The sequence below is a fragment of the Conger conger genome, chromosome 7, assembly GCF_963514075.1.
Source record: "Conger conger chromosome 7, fConCon1.1, whole genome shotgun sequence".
NCBI lineage: Eukaryota > Metazoa > Chordata > Actinopteri > Anguilliformes > Congridae > Conger > Conger conger.
The window spans coordinates 52,099,464-52,121,740 of record NC_083766.1 but is presented as its reverse complement, the minus strand read 5'-3'; the positions used below and the strand labels follow the sequence as shown (position 1 = coordinate 52,121,740).

General features: G+C 40.5%; 3 protein-coding genes and 1 pseudogene across 3 annotated transcripts; 3 read left to right on the top strand and 1 right to left on the bottom strand.

The window, feature by feature from the left end:
- The first annotated feature begins 664 nt into the window (after window positions 1-664).
- LOC133133333 (olfactory receptor 1J21-like) lies at window positions 665-2,456 on the top strand. Its single transcript, XM_061249436.1, has 2 exons — window positions 665-1,586; window positions 2,263-2,456. Exons 1-2 carry the CDS (start codon window positions 665-667, stop codon window positions 2,454-2,456), a joined length of 1,116 nt encoding a protein of 371 aa, XP_061105420.1.
- A 3,347-nt stretch (window positions 2,457-5,803) lies between these two features.
- On the bottom strand, window positions 5,804-6,655 carry LOC133133332 (olfactory receptor 52E8-like; annotated as a pseudogene).
- A 3,066-nt stretch (window positions 6,656-9,721) lies between these two features.
- Window positions 9,722-16,922, top strand: LOC133133331 (olfactory receptor 1496-like). The gene is made up of 4 exons (XM_061249435.1): window positions 9,722-9,742; window positions 11,804-12,392; window positions 15,949-16,115; window positions 16,641-16,922. Exons 1-4 carry the CDS (start codon window positions 9,722-9,724, stop codon window positions 16,920-16,922), a joined length of 1,059 nt encoding a protein of 352 aa, XP_061105419.1.
- A 1,833-nt stretch (window positions 16,923-18,755) lies between these two features.
- On the top strand, window positions 18,756-19,688 carry LOC133133329 (olfactory receptor 51L1-like). The gene has a single exon (XM_061249433.1). It carries the CDS (start codon window positions 18,756-18,758, stop codon window positions 19,686-19,688), a length of 933 nt encoding a protein of 310 aa, XP_061105417.1.
- The last annotated feature ends 2,589 nt before the right edge of the window (window positions 19,689-22,277 follow it).

Sequence of the window (22,277 nt, the reverse complement as noted above, 5' to 3'; positions counted from 1 at the left end):
TGGTTCTCCCAGGAAAAGGAAAAGCCCAACAACACAGCTGTTATGAGTTTCATGCCAGTCATCGCCTTTACTGTAGAGAATTACGTGTTTAATTTTTATCAGAGCAATACACCATGCTGAGCTGGTACGTTTTGTGTTGTGTAAGGAAATAAATGTGTTATGCTGTACATGGCATTGACTTTGGCATGCTTGATGTTGTATTAGTGCACGGCTGTTTTCCTTTTCTTTGCTAGCTTTTAAGCTATTAATGCACAGATGAACCATTGTGATTTACACCATGATAAAAACCTTTATGAATCCAGAAAGCCTGCTGCCCCATAAGAAACTGTGGTTCCAGCTTTGTGATGAGGGCCCAGGACCTACAAGAGGTAATGCATATGTTCTGAAGTGTGATGGTATCCTAGACACTGTGGTTTGTAAGTTACGGCTGAGCGACACAACTCTGGGCTGCCTTCGGTTTTATGTTTTTACATGTTTTAAGACTTCTGTGAACGGCGATGGGTTGCAACAACTCATACAACCTCTGAGTTCAACCAGGGCCTTGCATGCACACACACAAAATAATGTTCTTTATATGATATTTTATTTCTGATACGTTTTCCGAAAATGTTTAAACTACATGGCTCCCTCCCACAGAACAGTCTGCGATTGAACATTGCGGACCATGGAGAACTCATCTGAGGTAACTTCCCTAATTTTGACAGCCTATGATGATCTTGGAAAAATGAAATATTTTTACTTCAGCTGCATACTTCTTCTGTATCTCACAATTGTTTTTGCAAACATTACTCTCATTTCATTGATATTTGTGGACAGTAGCCTTCATGAACCCATGTATCTGTTTCTGTGTAATTTATTTGTAAATGAATTGTATGGAAGCACTGCCTTTTTTCCTGTGGTTTTATTTTTAGCTTCATCAGACACTCGTGAAATGTCCAGAATTTATTGCAGTTTGCAGGTGTTTTGCTTGTACACATATGGGACAACAGAAATATATAATTTAGCTGTTATGTCTTATGACAGGTATTTGTCCATCTGCCATCCATTACATTACAGCAGTAGGATGAATCCTTGCAAAGTGTACGCATTAATTCTGTTCACCTGGTTTTTTTCATTGATCAAATGTGCAGTTGTTGTGGCCTTACAGTTACGGCTACCACTGTGTGGGAATATTGTACACAAATTGTATTGTACCAACTATGGTTTGGTCAAGCTTTCTTGCTCAGACACAACTATTAACAACATTTACGGAGTTTTCAGTACATTACTGAGTGTGGCTGTCCCTTTCATCCCTATTTTATATTCCTATTCAAATATCATACAAATCTGTTTTAAATCATCCAAAGAAGCTCAGGCCAAAGCTTTAAGCACGTGTATTCCTCAAGTAATATCATTTGTGAGCTTCTCAATTTGCGGGTTCTTTGAAGTTGTCCAAAACCGATTTGACATGAAATTTGTTCCAAAAGTAATTCTGAATGCTTTTACTGTGTACTTATTGGCATGTCCTCAAATTCTTAATCCAGTCATGTATGGAGTCAGGCTGACAAAAATAAGGAATGCTTTTAGAAGAAAGTTCTTTCCTAACAGCATTGGGTCACATTTAAGGTCACTATAATAAGGTACATGAATTGGCATTAACTAATGTAGTTGTTAACATGAATTAAGTGATCTAGAAATGCATTAATTAAGCATGGAATTTACTTTGCATTTGCAAACCATAGGATACATATATAATTACTTGATGCTTAACAAATTCAGTAACTGCTTTTCATTTCATTCAAACATGAATTGGCATTAACTAATGTTGTGAACATTCATGAATGATGTACAAACGCATAAACAAAGCTGTTCATAGTGACTTTTCTGTAGTTAGTTAACTACATTAGTTCATGCCAATTCATGCAACCTTATTGTAATGTGTTACCCAGCATTGTGTAACTGACATTAAATAAAGGTTTATAAACACTGTTTTCAGACTACCAAGTAATGTGTTATTTGTTTTATTTTTTTCTTAGTATTTTGGCTATCTGTATCATTTTGCATTATAGCCAACTTGGCAACTTCACCAGTAGATGGCACTGTTTGCATTTAATATTGTCCATGCTCCAAGACTCAATGTGCATTGCAAAGGTTCAAGTGTATTACTCTGGTACTCATAATGACTGCATTTACTTCACTCCCACTCGAGTCTCAAGCCTGTTTCCTGCCTCGTAACTGGTCCTATGATGCTATAGACTTCCTACCTGACTCCACTCTCCCTAGGGGGCAGTGAGTCCCTTGCTGCCGGTCTGATCCGTGCATCCTCCTTGCCCACTGGCACTGGATTCTTCTTTGTGGAAAGGAAGGACAAGTCTCTCCTTCCCTGCATTGACTACGGTGGGCTGAACGACATCATGGTTCAGAACCACTACCCCATCCCACTGATCTCCTCTGCTTTCTCCTCCCTGCAAAATTGACAGTATTTCACCAAGCTCAACCTTCGTAATACCCATCACCTTGTTCACACCCGTTAGGGGAGACGAATGTAAGATGGCTTTCAACACCCCTAGTGCCACTATTCCATTGCTCTACCCAAGCTACCCTCTTCGAAAGAGACAGCAGAGCTCCTGTTCCTCCACGTCTTCTGTCTGGGGCATGGTCGGGTTTTGGCCTCCCTCTTGGCCTCCCTCTTTCTACCTACTGAGTCGTGCTCTCCACACAGAACAAACAGCTAAGCTGTGGTTTTAGCTCATAGACTGCACACATTCTAACTATGATTGTTCTACTCATAGTACCAACATCTTCGTAGCAACTAGTACAATGTATTGGCATCAGCTGGCCAAAGGACCATATTGCACCCAAGAATCTGAATTAACTGCAATTTGTTCGAAAATCAGTTCTCTCAATTACGCTTATTTCGGCAATCGTAATTTCCCATTTAAGAAAAACGTTAGTAATCCATGTAGGATGAAATGTATTATAATGTACACTCAGTGAGGACTTTATTAGGTATTTATTGGACTTCTGCTGCTGTAGCCTATCCAGAGGTTTGATGCGTTGTGTGTTCAGAGATGATCTTCTGTTGTAATGCGCTACTGTCACCTTCCTGTCAGCTTCGACCATCTCCTTTGACCTCTCTCATTAAGAATCTTCTTCTGCCTGTAAAACTGCTGCTCACTGGATGTTTTTTGGTTTTTCACACCGTTCTCTGCAGACTAGATACTGCTGGGCGTGAAAATCCCAGGAGATCAGCAGTTTCTGAGAAACTCAGACCACCCTAACTGGCACCAACAAACATTCTATGGTCAAAGTAACTTAGATCATTTTTCTTCCACATTCTGACATTTGGTCTGAAAAACAGCTGAACCTCATGACCACGTCTACATGCTTTCATGCATCCAGTTGCTGCCACTTGGATTAAATATTTGTATTAACAAGCTGGTGTACAGGACTACCTAAAAGTGATCACTGAGTGGATGAAATAAATAAATAAAAATTCACCTTCAACCCAATCAAGGAAACATAACAAAGCAAAATAATAAAATATTGTACCGATGGAAGGATTTTGCAATCCAGCAGGAATCACTCTAAATAACCAGAGTTACTAGGCTCTGTAGCAAACAAAGGCGAGATGAAAATTGAAGTTGAAAGAACAAGGTCAAACACATGAAATCTGCAAGACAAATTCACTGTCAGTGCATTGCATTCATTTCTAAGCTCCTGTTCTGTTATGTGGAGAGTAGGAGCAGACTATGGAGACATTTTCATTTCCACTATTTACCAGAGATACTGGTAGAACACCCTAGAATGTTAGTCGAAGTGGAAAAAACACTGACAGTTGGCGACCAACTGCTGGCAGTCCATCCTCTAGCAAAGGCTCTGGGCATAGCATACAGTATCTTTCCAGCCCTGGGCCGCAGAGTTTCATATGAATGAGAAAGCATGCCCCTGCGACTGAACACCCATCTGGGCGGAAGCTAGAGGTGTACCCAGTTAAGATTTAAATTAGAGAAAAAAAGGAAGAAAATTACTGACTTTATGTATTCATGGACATAATTTTCTGTCTGGTAAATCACCCAGACCACTGAGCTCAATCCATAATTCTGTATTTATTCCAGGTACTGTGAGTGTTAGTGAGTGTGTGCGTGTATGTTCATGCATCACTGTATAGAAATATACATTAATTCATTCATTCATTATCCTAACCCGCTTACCCTGAACAGGGTCGCAGGGGGGCTGGAGCCTATGCCAGTATACATTGGGCGAAAGGCAGGAATACACCCTGGACAGGTCACCAGTCCATCGCAGGGCACACACACCATTCACTCACACGCTCATACCTACGGGCAATTTAGACTCTCCTAACCTGCATGTCTTTGGTCTGTGGGAGGAAACCAGAGCACCCGGAGGAAACCCACGCAAACACGGGGAGAACATGCAAACCCCACACAGAGTGGCCCCGGCCGACCAGGATTCGAACCCACAACCTCCTTGCTGTAAGACGGCAGTGCTACCCACTGCACCATCCGTGCCGCCTATAGAAATATAAAATATTAAAAAATACAAAAATAAAATAGGCTACCTAGGCTACCATTTTTCATGATAGCATATCTGTAGACCATGATCTTGTTTGCAAACTTTAGCAAACACAGAAAATCATCTTTTAAAGGGAGGGCAGAACATTTAAATGAATGGAATTTTCTGTAACAACTCAAAGTAAATCTAAAATAAAAGAATTTGAAAATGTAATTATTTGTAATCTAGCCTCCTTATTATCAGGCAAAAGTGCTAACCACTACGCCAATTCTATGATTTCATCCTCAGGAGAAGAAAAGAATCATGAAAATATTGACAATTGCAAAAAGTTAACTTCAGAGTTCAAAAACATTTTAAATTGATCAATTTAGTCTTCAATTCGAACAGTAGGGAATTACAAGTCTAAGAACATGTGGATGTCTGAGTTTTTCGTTGTTTTCCATGAGGCTGGGCCCCTTGTCAAGGGACTTGTGCTGTTCAGTGTTGATGTGAGGGGCCCTGCTGTGCTGGAGTCACTGGGGAGGGCTACTCTGAAGGACCATCTCCTGCTCTCTGGGCCTCATCAAAGGCCACCTGCCGATGACAAGGGAGTCTCCTCTGCAACATATGGCAACTTCTGCCCCAGTGGGCTCATCACAGGCCTGTGGTCTCTGATTGCCTCATGCATCAAGACAAACAACTGCCCCTGTACAGCATGACACTGTGGTGACCTGACCTATATGACATGTGCCTCGAAACACATTTCTCCTGTTCTTGAGCTTAACGTCAGGTTGTGGTAACATATGAAAGATATTTTCTATTATTTTATAGTACTAAAATGCTTGTACCAGAATGACTGCACACATTGTAATTTACAGCAAAGCTTTAAATATTGTAAGTAAAAGTGAGAATGTCAATGTGCAGTTTGGTGACACTGTCATCCCCGAACGTCCTGACTTTATCCCAAAACACAAGAATCTAATTGGGCTAACTGAGTTAGCAATGTAGCGAAGTCCCTGGTTATGCGTATGCACTTTGTTGTACGTCACTCCAGATTAGAGTATCTGCGAAATGCGTATAATGCAATGTAATGTATATGAAATAGGGCCCCGGCCTCATGTATAGCCCAATAATTAGGTAATTGGCTACAGCTACTGTGATTACAACGAATCACAGTAGTCCAACTGTGATCAAAGAGTCCGACGTTATCTTTTTCTTGTATGCAGAGAATCTTTAATTTTATGTTCCCTACAATTTCTAAAAACTCTGATTCATATTTCGGTCAGTTTCAGCCCATATATGATGGGATTTAAAAGATGATATTATTAAGAGGTGGGATTATTAGAAATTCCACTTCCAGGAAGTTACGCAAACTTTGTGGAAAGTCATTTCCCTTTGGTTGAAATCGAGTGGACATTGTGTCAAAAAGAACTGCTACTGTAAAGTTGATTAATGAAAACAAGTGTTGAAAACAGGCCTGCATAGATTTCTTCCTATTCTCCTTTGATTTTATGCATGCTTTGATCAATTTCACATAGGAATACACAATAAAACCAGCCTGTACTATTAATGAAAGGATTAAAAGAAGCCCATGAACACTATTAATTTTAGTTGGTACACAAGACAGCTTCACAACTGACCAGTTGTCACAGAAGAATTTATCAATGTGGGATCCACATAATGGCAACCTGGTTGTTTATAGAAGTCCAATGATAATAGTAATGGAAAGGACCATGAAAAGAAAATTAATTTCCCAATAGTCAGAGTTGTCATTATCATGTGAAAGTCCAACGGTTTGCACATTGCAACAAACCATAACCGTTAATGTTGTATACTCACACACTACAGAACTGTAGATTACAAATATTTGTAGCAGACACCCATTGTATGAGATTAGATGAATGTCATACAGTATATCATACAGGAATTTAGGGTAGAAACCAGCTGATCCATACAGTCCATTGAAACACAGGTTACACGGGAAGATGTACATGGGCTCATGGAGTGCTCTCTCTAGAATAATTGTCACAATCAGAGTCAGATTAAATAAATAAATTAACAAATAAACAAATGAAGTAAAAACAAAGTATGTATATTTGTTTGCTTTTGTATCTTTAAGACTAGTAAGGGTGAACACCATATTGAAAGATATGTTGTCCATTTGGTGAAAAGGACCTGTGGAGAAAAAGCTGTTTTAATAGACAGTATGGACATCTATGGACACCAGATATTATGTTTACAGTTAAGAGCACATAGGGTTCAAACAAAATGTTCACAAGAAAACAAATTGTGGTTGTGTGACCGATACGGTCACTTTTAGCAAAATATTTTCTAATACTATTAATTTGTCATCCAGGATTTTATACATATTCAACTTCCAATAGAACTAGCAAATGACTATAAGTAACTCGCAAATTTTGGGATGGGACTGGGATGTGTCACCAGTAGATATGTGTGGACGATGCAAGTTTGCTAAAATAATTTATCCAGAGTTTTCTCTGGGTCTGAAAGCCAACAATCAAAACTAGTTACCCAACACACTTTAAGGACTAATATTGACTATAAAAAATTATATCAAACAATTTATGAATATGCTCTGAATTGCTCAATTTTGTCCACTTCTTTTTGGCCTAAACTCCTGAAAAGTTCAGTTATTCGTTGAACAAAATGTAGAATGTTTCTACAAATGATCTGAAGTTTTCTTGAATGATTCCATTCCTACCTGTTTGTCTGTATTGAGATAGAGCTGTTCCAGGTATTGTACTGAAAGTAAACTGCTGATCACAGGACTGCATAGTTGGAGTTATATGCCCTCTCTGTATGACATAATGTGCCATGTTTTGTTTGATGCGCTATGATACTATGAACTGGGAATTAATTTAATTTATTTTTTAAGAGCTATGAATCATTTTAATAAAGTCCAATCCAATCTGAGAGAGACATATGGCAACAAAGGTTGCCTCTCTTTCCTCTGCAACATGCAGAATTAATTTATGTTATGGGCAAGCAAGGGCTGGCAGATCAGTCAGGTTACAGTGGCCTACAAGCCGGAATCAGAGCGATCAATCTGTTAGTAGAATGGGTGCCGTGTGCAGCACATATGCTGAACTTGGTTGGCGTCAACAGTGTCAACAGCAATGCAGAAACATCCATCCATCCATCCATTATCTGAACCCGCTTATCCTGAACAGGGTCGCAGGGGGGCTGGAGCCTATCCCAGCATACATTGGGCGAAAGGCAGGAATACACCCTGGACGGGTCGCCAGTCCATCACAGGGCACACACACCATTCACTCACACACTCATACCTACGAGCAATTTAGGCTCTCCAATCAGCCTAACATGCATGTCTTTGGACTGTGGGAGGAAACCGGAGTACCCGGAGTACCCGGAGTACCCGGAGTACCCGGAGGAAACCCATGCAGACACGGGGAGAGCAGGCAAACTCCGCACAGAGAGGCCCCGGCCGACGGGGATTCGAACCCAGGACCTCCTTGCTGTGAGGCAGCAGTGCTACCCACTGCACCATCCGTGCCCCCCAATGCAGAAACAGACAATTTTTATTGAATTCAAAATATTTGGAATGAAAGATGGCAGGTGATTACTGCGGGTTTGCAGCCAAATTGAAATGGTTGTACTGAAGTGCTCTGATATAAGATAGGCAGCTCATGCACAGGCCTCTAAGGCACTTTGCTTGAATTATGTCAACATTCAGAATTCTCCAGAAAAACACGCAGACGATACTGCTCAGAATATATCTACCTGAGATGAGGCCAGGTCCTTATGCAAAAAAATGGACAAACTCAAGTTGGCTTTCCTGTGTAATATGTGGAATTCCATTCTCAAGCGATTTGAGAAAACAAGTAAAAAAACATGTTGCACACAGCGTTCATAAAGAGGACACAAAACGACAGAGAAAATGTAAGGTACAGCCAGGCGAATCCAGATAGGGTCAATTGGGTGTCAATTTTAGGCCACAAAAAATTCTTCAGTGGTGTTTTTGTGCTTACCATAGACAGATTATTGGCAGAAATTGATTGTACGTATCAGTCATATGTTGCCATAAAGCACTGGATTTCTGAATAATATATCCTCCATATCTGCACAGGAAATATGTGTAACTGCTGCTAATCTGCAGAATAAGTATTCTGATGACCAGGAATTTGATTCCATGGAGGAGATTGTTCAGTTTAAAGATTTCATGAGCAACGACGTCATTACATCTGCAAGAGGCCTGTTACAGTCTCTGAAGAGAAGAAATCAGACGAAGCAGATAATTTTCCCAAATGTGGACATTGTCTTACGGATTTACCTAACATTACCTGGCACAAACACAAGTGGTGAGCACTCTTTCTCAAAGTTGGCTCTGGTAAAAAATAAATTGACATCCCTTGAGAGTGACTTGCTACAGAAAGTGGATTTTACATACTCGATCAAGGACTTTGCTAGAAGAAGACGACAGCTATGAAAGGTAGGCACCCTGTTTTTTGTCTGATGCCTGTCCCTGTTTGTCTGTGCTAATGCTGTGTCCTTCTGTATATTGGGCCTAAAGGCTTGCTGGCACTGAATTATGCGCAGAGACTGAACCTAAAAGCTGATGTACTGTGACTCCATGTAGGTTGGCTCTTTTGTTTTGCCAAGGTTTTCACCGGATGGCTGTATTATATGTAATTTCATCATTGATAATCATTTGCAAGTTTCATTTAAAATGTTGTGGCAGCTGATCGAGCTAATGAATTGGTGCTCTGACAAAGCCTAACATCTTGTGTACTGGTCTTCCATGGTTCTTTCAGATCTGCTCTCTCTGTTATTCTTCATGTGGCTAACAAGTGGCTCAGTCTGTCGGTATCTGATATTGTATTTAGCACAGGCATGTCATTTGAGAATGGCTTTAGTGTGTTTGTGTGTACAGGTGTTGGGTGTGAGGGCTCTACAAGGAGTATAGCCCAGGGGCCCATGGCTTCCAAAATCCACCCCCGTATGTTGACATGATAGCATCACACAAGGCACTGCATATTCATGCTACAATTCTTACATTCAGCAAAAACATCAAAAACATCAAAAACGTGCACAGTTGGATTCAGATCTGGTGGCTGTGGAGGCCATTGGAGTACACGGAACACATTGTCATGTTTGTGGAGCATCTTGAGATGACGGGTGCTTTGTGACATGGTACGTTACCATGCTGGAAGTAGCTATCAGAAGATGTGACCATAAATGGGTGCACATGGTCAGGAATAATACTCATGTAGGCTGTGTGTAGCACTGTAAGTATTTACAGATAACTAGGACGAGAGTCTATGTTCGGATGAGCAGTTTATAACTAGAAATCAGGAATAACAGACCACAGACTAAGGGATAAGTTTGAACTGCTGGCTTATTTATATAGAACAGTTAGTAGTAGACGTACGTATAAATTGGTACCAAATCACACATTTCATGCACACACACAGATTCTCCAGAATTTTATGTTATGAGTATTTCTCCCTATTTCACCTCACTTGAGTTTGATGTAAACCTATTTGGTTCAAGAGGAAATCTTCAACTTAGATTTCTATAAATTGTTATTAGCTTCTCATTTCTCTCTGAGCTGACTCAGACTTTAGTTCTTGCTTTATCTCAGTTAGGCCATAGTTAAGACTTTATATAAACAAATGAGAAAGTAGAACTAACCAGTTCCGGTTCCAGTTCCGCTCGCCATCGTAAATTTCCAGCTTCGGTGCGCAAACACCAAGCGATCCGAAAGAAAAAATCCTCTTTTTTTTAGTGGTCGCCAAATCCTAGTTCAAACTCAAATAAAAATAACAGAAACCAGCAAGGTAGACAGAAGGTGAACACAAAATTCTCCAAAATTGGGAAAATAAGGGTTTTTATTCTACTTGATTCTTTTTCTCACTCGCTGCAATTTCCCTGCTGCTCGCCTTATTGGCTACTGTTCAATCTTTCTCGAAAACGGTGCTATAGTTACACTGATTGGCTATTACCACTGCAGTTGTTAAAGGAACAGTACACAAAGTAAAATGGCACTTTTATTACTTGTTTAAGGTTATATGTGACATTTAAACGATGCTGAATTTGTATTAAAGAGGCCGAACATGAGCCAAGAAATCATTCCCCACAGTATCACACCACCACCACCAGGCTGAACTGTTGACACAAGACAGGATGGGACCATGGATTCATGTCAATTTTTTTCCAATCTTTTACTGTCCAGCTTTGGTGAGCCTTTGCCCACTCCACAAATATGCAATATGGAGAATATGCAAACTCCATGCTGTACCGGTGTACCTAATGAAGTGTATGTGCAGATGCAGAAGATATGCATGGATGGATTACAATGTGGAAGGGGATCATGGCGATCATAAGATCATGGCTTATGTCTGGTCATACAAAAGTGCTTATTTACAGTAAGGTCATTAGTTCTGCTATCTCTTTGGTGCCTCTAACGGTAGATAACTGCCATATACCCACAAGTACTGTGCCCCTGTAGGAGGGGGGTATCTGCGTGTCAGAAGGGTGTCACAGTATCATTTTGACCACATAAACGATTGAGGGGAAAGTGGGTGGTTCTCCCAGGATAGTATTTAAGGAAAGCCCAACAACATTGACCACAAAAACGATTGAGGGGAAAGTGGGTGGTTCTCCCAGGATAGTATTTAAGGAAAGCCCAACAACACATTCCTGGAGAGCTGCTCAAGAATCTCCTGCCAGTCGAGTAATTTCTGTACAGAATTACATGTTTATTTTTTTGTCAGAGCAATTCACCATGCTGAGCTGGTACGTTTTGTGTAAGGAATTAAATGTATTTTACGTTGCATTGACTTTGGCTTGCTTAAATGTTATATAATCTTTTACTTTTTATTATCTTTTGCTATTTATTATTTATTAGCTATTGATGCATAGATGAAGTAAACCATTGTGATTTGTGATGAGGATCCAGGACCTAGGAGATGCAATGCATATGTTCTGAAGAGTGACAGTATCCCAGACATTGTGGTTTGGGAGTTACATCTTGGTGATACAACTGTGGTTGGCTACAAGTCCTAAGAGTTCCACAGCAGGTACAAGTTTTAAGACTGCTGTATGTGGCGATGGGTTGCAACCACTCCTACAACCTCTGAGTGCAGTTAGGGGTAGCAACAAGTCTAAATACAAGTTTGTAAATGTCTTGCATGCACACATGCAAAAAATGTTCTTTATATGACATTTTATTTCTGATGTTTTCAAAAAATGTTTAAACTACATGGCTCACTCCCACAGAACTGACTGTTGTGATTGAACGCTGAAGACCATGGAGAACTCATCTGAGGTAACTTTCCTCATTTTGACAGCCTATGACGATCTTGGAAAAATGAAATATTTTTACTTCAGTCTCTTACTTTTTCTGTATCTCACAATTATTTTTGCAAACACTACTGTCATTTCATTGATATTTTTAGACAGTAGCCTACATGAACCCATGTATCTGTTTCTGTGTAATTTATTTGTAAATGAATTGTTTGGAAGCACTGCCTTCTTCCCTGTGGTTTTGTTTTTAGTTTTATCAGATACTCATGAAATTTCCAGAATTTATTGCAGTTTGCAGGTGTTATGCTTGTACTCATATGGAACAACAGAAATATATAATTTAGCATTTATGTCTTATGACAGGTATTTGTCCATCTGCCATCCATTACATTACAGCAGTAGGATGAATCCTTGCAAAGTGTACGCATTAATTCTGTTCACTTGGTTTTTTTCATTGATCAAATGCGCAGTTGTTGTGGCCTTACAGTTACGGCTACCACTGTGTGGGAATATTATCCACAAATTGTATTGTACCAACTATGGTTTGGTCAAATATTCTTGCATCGACGCAACTATAAACAACATTTACGGAGTTTTCAGTTCAACATTGAGTATTGTTGTCCCTTTTGTCCCTATTTTATATTCCTATGCAAATGTAATAAGAATCTGTTTTAAATCAGTCAAAGAAGCTCAGGCAAAAGCTTTAAGCACATGCATTCCTCAAGTAATATCATTTGTGAACTTCTCAATTTCCAGTTTCTTTGAAGTTGTCCAAAACCGATTTGACATGAAATTTGTTCCAAAAGTAATTCTTAATGCTTTTACTGTGTACTTATTGGCATGTCCTCAAATTCTTAATCCAATCATGTATGGAGTCAGGCTGACAAAAATAAGGAATGCTTTTAGAAGCAAGTTCTTTCCTAACAGCATTGGATCACACTTTAATATATACTCTCAGAAATAAAGCTACAGTGGATGTATATTTCTGTAGTTTCTTACAAATTTCCCAAATGCACCCTGAAAGTACAATGATGTTCTGGCTACTGAGCACTTTATTGGGTATTTATTATACTTGTTTTTCAGACTTAATGGTCTTCTGCTGCTGTAGCCTATCCACTTAGAGGTTTGACGCATTCTATGTTCAGAGATGCTCTTCTGCATACCACTGTCGTAATGTGTGGTTATTTGTGTTACTGTTACCTTCCTGTCAGCTCTGACCAGTCTGGCCCTTCTGACCTCTCACTAACAAGGCATTTTTGCTCACAGAACTGCAGCTCACTAGATGTTTTTTGTTTTTCACACCACTCTCTACTCTCACACCCTACAGACTGTTGTGTGAGAAAATGGCAGGAGAACAGCAGTTTCTGAGATAATCCTCCCTGTCTTCCACCAACAACCATTCCACGGTCAAAGTCACTTACATCACATTTCTTCCCCATTTGGTCTGAAAAATAGCTGAACCTCTTGACCACATCTGCCTGATTTTATGCATTTAGTTGCTGCCACATGATTGGTTGACTGGTTCAATATTTGCATCAACAAGCTGGTGTACATGTCTACCTAAGACATTCCTCACTGATTGTAAGTACCTTCAACAAGCAAAAAAGTTACTAATGAATTATGAATTGCTGGATAGAGATACAATTTTATGCACCTATATGGTACAGTACCACCCCAGTGACAAACATTTGTACCTTTTTAGCCATTTTTTGTACCCTTTTCTCTGAGATTTTAAGGTACATGAATTGGCATTAACTAATGTAGTTTTTAACATAAATTAATTGACATACAAATACATTAATCATGAACTTTACTTTTTATGAAAGTATTTGTTACAGTAACTATTAACAAATGCATTAATTACCTGAATATTTATACAAACTGTATAATTAGTTAACCATTAACATAATTAATTCACTGTTTTTCATTCTAATATGAATTGGCATTAGCTAATGCAGTTGTTAACATGAATCAATGATGTACCAAACAAAGGAGACATGAACAAAGCTGTACAGATTCTCAGCAGTTAATTAGCCACTACATTAGTTAATGATAATTTGTGTAATCTTGCTGTAAAGTGTTACCCAGCATTGTGTATCTGACATAATAAAGGTTTACAAATATTGTAAATATTATTTGACTTCCAAATCATTTGTGGCCGGGGCCTCTCTGTGTGGAGTTTGCATGTTCTCCCCGTGTTTGCATGGGTTTCCTCCAGGTATTCTGGTTTCCTCTCACAGTCCAAAGACATGCAGGTTAGGCTGATTGGAGAGTTTAAATTGCCCATAGGTATGAGTGTGTGAGTGAATGTTGTGTGTGCCCTGCGATGGACTGGCGACCTGTCCAGGGTGTATTCCTGTCTTTGTGTGCTGGGATAGGCTCCAGCCCCCCTGTGACCCTGTTCAGGATAAGCGGGTTAGGATAATGAATGAAGGAATGAATAATTTGTTATTTGCAGTGTTTCAAGATTGATGATGCAACAACAACTCTACTTGGTCTGTAATTCTTTTTAAAAAAGGAAACATACATGGAGAGACAGTCCTACTTGTGGTATCCATTTTTGAGGATTCACTTGCTTTTTTAATATTTATTCAATATTTGAGGGCTTAAGTCCCAGTATGGCGGTGGGTGACTGCAAAATGGGGTGGGTGAATGCCTCCATATAAGTGTCCTTATTTAATTTTTTATCAATCAGTAACCACTCCATGTAAACCTAAAATAAGAAAATATAAAATGTTGTAGTCTTCTTGTTTAAGGAACAAAGGGAGGAACAGCGCTTGATAGATCTTCATAGTGTACAGTGTAGAATATAACATTTTCTGTAATACAACACAATCATTTGTGTCAGTGTATCTGAGAGACCCCGAGCATGTGAGACAGAAAAAGCATGCATTCGTACGGGAGTAAAGTAAAGAAATAGGGAGAGGGATAACACTGAACTTACAACTTTATATTCCCCCTCAGGAGAAGAATAGTTATGAAAATATTGGCAAATTCAATTATTTAAAACATTTCAAATTGATCAATTTAGTAAGTGCAATAGGTAGGGAAGTACAAGTCATATCTAAATGGTAAATGGTTGGCATTTATATCGCGCCTTTATCCAAAGCGCTGTACAATTGATGCTTCTCATTCACCCATTCATACACACACTCACACACCAACGGCGATTGGCTGCCATGCGAGGCGCCGACCAGCTCGTCAGGAGCATTTGGGGGTTAGGTGTCTTGCTCAGGGACACCTCGACACAGCCCGGGCGGGGGATTGAACCGGCAACCCTCCGACTGCCAGACAACTGCTCTTACTGCCTGAGCCATGGCGCCCCTTCTAAGAACAATAGTTGGTTTGTCGATGTCTGGGTTTTCTGTTGCTGGACGTGCGAGGCTGGGTCCCTTGTCAAGGGACTTGTGCTATTCAGCGTTGATGTGAGAGGCCCTGCTGTGCTGGAGTCACTGGGGAGAGCTACTCTGAAGGCCCATCTCCTGCTCTCTGGGCCTCATCAAAGGCCACCTGCCGATGACAAGGGAGTCTCCTCTGCAACATATGGCAACTTCTGCCCCAGTGGGCTCACCACGGGCCTTTGGGCTCTGATTGCTTCATGCATCAAGACAAACAACTGCCCCTGTACAGCATGGTGCTGTGGTGAACTACACAACATACATGATATGTATAGACTGAAGTTATCAAAATGGCTCATAAAAAATATTAGACCTTTTTTCTGAATACAAAATCCACCAAAGACTATGTACCCCTCTGAATCGTGACGTAAATAATGAAAACATTAATGACATAGCAGCCCTCACAGCCGATTATGAAGTTCCCTAGGAAAAGAGTGGTGAGGAAGGCTGTCAAGGTCCTTTCCAGGCCAGGAAAGTAGCTTGGCTGGTGCGGAGGACTCCTGATGCAGCAGACAGGTACTTGCAGGCAAAAAATGCTGCAGCTGCTGTGGTTGCATACGTAAAAGGTGGGGCAGGGGAGGAATTTGGAGAAAGACTTTCGTTCAGCCCAAAAGTGGTTCTGGAAAACTATTTGGCATATCAGGAGGGGAAAGCAGGACAGGTTCAGGCTGTTCTTATAAAGGACAGTGAAATAAAGGACAGTGAAACTCAGACCTCAGCTAGGGTTATTGTCAAATGGAACCCTTCAAGGATTTCCTAAATCCAACAGACATGTCCTGCGCTCAGGAGGCAGAGATGGAACAGTCTGTGGGTCAGAACCCATCCTCTGAGGACGAAGTCACCGGGGTCATTGGAGCGCTCCTCAGTGACAGAGAACCAGGTGTGGATGAGATCCATCTAGAAATGTTGAAGGATCTGGATGTTATGAAGTATCATGTATGGAGGTTGGGGACAGTCCCTTTGGATTGGCAGACCAGGGTGGTGGTCCCCATCTTTTAGAACAATCCAAATTACTGAGGAATCATACTCACTGGGAAAGCCTATACCAGAGCTGGAAAGATGGCTCTAACTGATAACCTCAGATTCTGGAAGAACAATGCTGGTTTCGTTTCGTTTTAGGGAGCATGGGAATTTGCTAATCTAGGCTACATGCATTTTTGTAGATTTGGAGAAGGCAAATTACTTTGTCCCTCTGGGCATCTAGTAGGAGATAATGTGGGAGTATATGGTGCCGAGGTTGCTATTGCAATCCATCCAGTCCTTGTATTTTCATTTAATTTCATTTAAATGCTTTCCATTAAGTCAAGCTCGTTCAATATTGCTGTCAGACTCATGTTGTCTAGCTATAGATCTCAGGGCACTGCCATGGTCTGGAGTATTTCCAGTTCAGGGATATATGGGTGGCATCTCTGCTGTAAGCATATGATGTTGTCCTCTTTGGCCTCTTCGTACTGTGGCCAGTTCACACTAGAATGGTTTCGAGCTGAATGTGATGAGGTTGGGATCAGCATCTCCAAGTCTGTGGCTATAGTCATCTACCAGGAAAAGATGGCTTGTCCAGTTCAAGTGAAGGGGGAGCAACTGCCCCAGGTGGAGGAGTTCAAGTATCTGAGGGTCTTATTCACAAGTGAGGGAAAAAGGGATTGGGACATGCAGTTGTTGTATGCGGTTGTTGTATTGGATGGTGGTGGTAAAGAAGGAGCTGTGCTGTACCAAGAGGCAAAGTTCTTGATTTACCAGTAAAGTTTTCATTCCTACCCTTACCTATGCACACAAGCTATGGTCACTGACCGAAAAAGTGAGATTATGAGTACAAGCGGCCAAAAAATGGTTTCTCCACAGGCTGGCAGGGCTTACTCTCTGTGATAGGTTTTGCCATCGGGAAGGACCTCAGAGTAGAGCCAGTGCTCCTTTGCATTGAGTCAGTTGGGATGAGTTGGAGGGCAGTTATTACATTAACCAGCAGTTATTACTAACCCTGGCAGAGCATCACCAGGGAAGATACCCAGAATCTAATGATGTTGGGTCGCAGACCTAACATGGAGCTAAATAACATGTAATGTGTAAATGCAGCAGCTGATGAATAAGAAATGTGCTGGCAGGCAAAGAAAAGGGTAGGTGAGGGTAGGGGAGGAATTTGGACAGGCCAAAGTGACTCTGCAAAACTATTTGGCATCTCATGAGGGAAAGCAGGATACTGTTCAGGCTGTTCTTATATTTTTTTGAGATATGGAAAGACATACAATCATAGGGGCACATCAGGTCATGCTAAGTCTCTTATTTAATGTTCTCAGTTCAGCCATCTCTCCGGTGCCTGGGGGAGATAACTGTCATATACCACACAGCTATGCTGCACCTGTAGGAGGGGGGTATTCAATTGTGTGGAAAGTGGGTGGTTCTTCCAGGATGATATTTAAGGAAAGCCAAACAACCAATGTTTATCAGTCTCCTGCCAGTCATAGTCATTTCTGTACAGAATTAACAGTTTTATCAGAACAATTAAATGGTAAATGGTTGGAATTTATATATATATATAATATAGCGCCTTTATCCAAAGCGCTGTACAATTGATGCTTCTCTTTCAACAATTCATAGACACACTCACACACCAACGGCGATTGGCTGCTATGCAAGGCACCAACCAGCTTGTCCGGAGCATTTAGGGGTTAGTTGTCTTGCTCAAGGACACTTCGACACACCCAGGGCAGGATAAAACCAGCAACTCTCTGACCGCCAGATGTTACAGGTTACCAATTACAGGAAACCATGCTGAGCTGGTAGGTTTTGCATTGTGTTAGGAATTAGATTAGTTTATGTTCCATTGACTTTGGCTTGCTTAACCCTCCTATTATTTTTGGGGTCAATTTGACCCCACTTCGTATTAGACATCTTAAAAATCAGATAACCTTGTTTCATATTGATTCGATTTTTTTGTATGATTTTAAAAATGTTCTAATTTGGTGGGATTAAAAGGTAAACATACAATAAACATACTGCTATGCTCATTCCTGTACCAGCTTTGCATACAAGTGTGTTGTGTGGGGGTTTTTTTTACCCTCCTTAACTTTATATGAAAATATCCTTTTTTATTTTTATCTCAGATTTCTTTGCGAATGATTCTGGTGGCACTTTCCCATACAGGTGCCAAACTTTCACTAGTTGTACCTTAGGCTTTAAAATTAGATGTTTCTCACAGATTTTTCATATTCATGGATAAAAGGTTAGTAATTTTGGAAACAATAAGAAGACGACAACGAAAGTGTCACAGTATTTATATTACAATAATTGTGTACTTATTTAAACTGTTGGGCTAAAGTAGACCCCAAACTTTAAAGCGGTCATAAAATCTTAACATAATAGGAGGGTTAATGGTATGTTATGCCCATTTTAATTTACTTTGCTAGCTATCTAGAGCTAGCAAAGTAAGTGCAAAAGACCTCTTCACACTTAACCCCAAAGCCTGTACCAGGTACAGGACCTAAACACACTTCAATTTCAATTTGATATGTTTTCCAAAAAAGTATAAATTTCATGGCTCCCTCCCACAGAATGAACTGTGATTGAATACTGAAAACCATGGAGAACTCATCTGACGTCACTTTCTTCATTTTGGCAGCCTATGAGGATCTTGGAGAAATGAAATATTTCTATTTCAGCTTTGTGCTTCTTCTGACTCTCACAATTATTCTAACAAACATTACCCTTATTTCATTGATATTGGTAGATAGGAGCCTACATGAACCCATGTATTCATTTCTGTGTAGTTTATTTTTGAATGAACTGTATGGTAGCACTGCCTTGTTACCTGTGCTATTATTGCATATTTTATCCGACACTCATGAAATCTCCAGACCTTTTTGTGTTTTGCAAGTCTTTTGCTTGCACACATATGGAACAATAGAATTGTGTACTTTTGCTGTTATGGCTTATGATAGATATTTGTCCATCTGTCATCCACTACATTACAGCAGTAGGATGAGTTCTTTCAAAGTGTTCTCATTACTGATGTTCATCTGGGTATTTTCATTCATGAAATTTATAGTTACTCTGTCCCTTCAATTAAGGTTACCATTGTGTGGTAATATCATCCACAAATTGTGCTGTGCCAACTATGCCATCGTCAGACTTTCTTGCGTAGACACAACTTTAAACAACATTTATGGACTTTGCACTACATTTCTGAGTGTAGGTGTCCCCTTGTTCCCCATTTTATATTCCTATGCAAACATTCTAAGAATCTGCTACAATTTACCCAAAGAAGCCCAGAACAAAGCTTTAAACACATGCATTCCCCAAGTAATATCACTCCTGAACTTCACAGTTTCCTGTTTCTTTGAGATTTTCCAATCTCGATTTGACATGACACATGTCTCCAAAATCACTCTTAATGCTTTTACAGTGTATTTTTTGACATGTCCTCAAATTCTTAATCCAATCATGTATGGAGTCAGGATGACAAAAATGAGGAAAGCTTTGAAAAACAGATTCTTTCCTAACAGCACTGTGTAACTGACCCTTAATAAAGGTTAATTTACATTGTTTTTAGCCTTCCAAGTAATTTCATGTTATTTGTGACACATTAAAGGGTTGCTTGTTTCATCCCCGCGCATATCAGCCAGTCGCTGTTGGTGTGTGTGTGAATGAGAGTCATTCATTGTAAAGTGCTTTGGATAAAGATGCTATATAAATGCAGACCATTTCCTTGTTTTTTTTATAATAGTTATTTGTTTATATTTGGGGGGGGGCTTAAGTCTCAGTATTAGAAGAACTACACAATACAGGGCGGGGGTTCCTTGGAAAGAAGGGGCAGGTGTATCAATTTCTTCCTGAGATGTGTTTGGGTTGTGGTAAAGTGTATATTGTGCTCTTGGTTAAGATTAGCAAAGCAAAATAAAATATCTAAAATTAATAATACATATCCTGAGCTGTATTACAGTTCTCACATCCCAGCATGTAGTGGGTGAGAGGCAGGATTACACCCTGGAGAGATTGCCAATCCATCGCAGTACACATTTGTACACCCCAGTGAAATTGTAAGCCATGATAGGCCCCAGTACACTAACCAAAGACTGAAAATAACTTACTAAAAAGTAGCTTGTTATTTTTGTTTCCATGAAAAACATACTGTGAATCCAGACTTCAATGTTTCATTTACCCATGGGGTTCACGGTGAAGGGAGCTGAACACACAGCAGTCGTTGTTACTTGCCATTAATTGATCAATGAAAGCCGTTGATTACACAGTTAACTCACCTCACCTGGTTTCTTGGGTCTGAATCGGTTGCTTATTTTAAGGTGGAGATGAAAGCCAGCACACCCTGCGGCTCTCCAGGACCAGGGTTGCCGACCCCTGCCTCAGGGGAATGTGTACAGACTACGTCACCTGCACATCACATTTTTCTTGTGGCAAACACTTGATCTGTAAGGGTTTCTCCACAGGCTGGTAGGGCTTACTCTCCGTGATAGAGTGAGGAGCTGTCTGGGAGGACCTCAGAGTAGAGCCAGTGCTCCTCTGCATTGAGCAGAGTCAGTTAGAATCACCTTTGGAGGAGTTGGAGGGCAGTTATTACATTAAAGAGGAAAAAGTTATTGCATTAACTGTTGTTACAAACCCTGGCAGAGCAGCACCAGGGAAGATATTCAACATCTGATGATGTTGGGTCGCAGACCTCACGCAGTCATCAAATGCAAAGGATTTGCAACCGAGTACTAAATATAATTACTTTATTATAGATTATGTAATTTGCCAATTGCTTTTGCTCCCATAAAATTGGGGGACTATGTATAAAAGGGCTGTAACTCCTACAGTATAAAGATCGCCTGCTTTGGGTGAACATAACGTTAAGTTAAAGCTGACAGTCTACACTTTAACCTCATTGTTTTATTTTAAGCCCCATGTAATTGAGTACAGAACCAAAACAACAAAAATTGTGTCCTTCAACAAAAGGGCAGCCATTACTATAGTGGTTAAGGTACGTGACTGGGACCCGTGAGGTTGGTGGTTCAATCCCTTACTCCTTCTCCCGGGCAACCTGCAGTGTTGTGGTTAAAGTACATGACTGGGACATGACACAAGGTTGGTGGTTCTATCCAAGCGTAGCCAAGCTAAGATTCGCACAGCTGTTGGTCCTTGAACCAGGCCCGTAACCCCACATTGCTCCAGGAGGATTGTCTCCTGCTCAGTCTAATCAACTGTCAGTCAATCACAAAAAGCATGTATAAATAACATGTAGCTAAATAACATGTAATTTAATGTGTAAATGCAGCAGCTGATGCAGAGGATATTTGCTGGCAGGCAACAAAAAGGCTGCAGCTGCTTCGGTTAGTTAAAAGGCAGGGTAGGGGAGGAATTTGGAGAGGCCGTTGAGAAAGACTTTCATTCAGCCCCAAAGTGACTCTGTAAAACTATTTGGCATCTCCAGAGGGGAACGCAGGACACTGTCCAGGCTGTACGATGCGGAAAGACAAACAATCATTGGAGCACATCTGGTCACGCTAAATCTCTTATTCAGTGTTCTCAGTTCATCCATCTCCCCAGTGCCTGAGGGAGATAACGTTCATATAACACACAGCTATGCTCCACCTGTAGGAGGGGGGTATTAGGGTGGTGAAAGGGTGGAAGTGGATGGTTCTTCCAGGATGATATTTAAGGAAAGCCCAACAACACATTTGTGGAGAACTGTTTAACAGTCTCCTGCCAGTCATAGTCATTTCTGTACAGAATTACCTGTTTATTTTTTATCAGGACAATTAAATGGTAAATGATTGGCATTTATATAGGGCCTTTATCCAAAGTGCTGTACAATTGATGCTTCCCATTCACGCATTCATACACACACTCACAAACCAACGGCGATTGGCTGCTACGCAAGGCACCAACCAGCTTGTCAGGAGCATTTAGGTGTTAGTTGTCTTGCTCAGAGACACTTCGACACACCCAGGGCGGGATCGAACCAGCAACCCTCCGACTGCCAGACGTTACAGGTTACCAATCACAGGTAACCATGCTGAGCTGGAATGTTTTGCATTGTGTTAGGAATTAGATAGAGTTTATGTTGCATTGACATTGGCTTGCTTAACCCTCCTATTATTTTTGGGG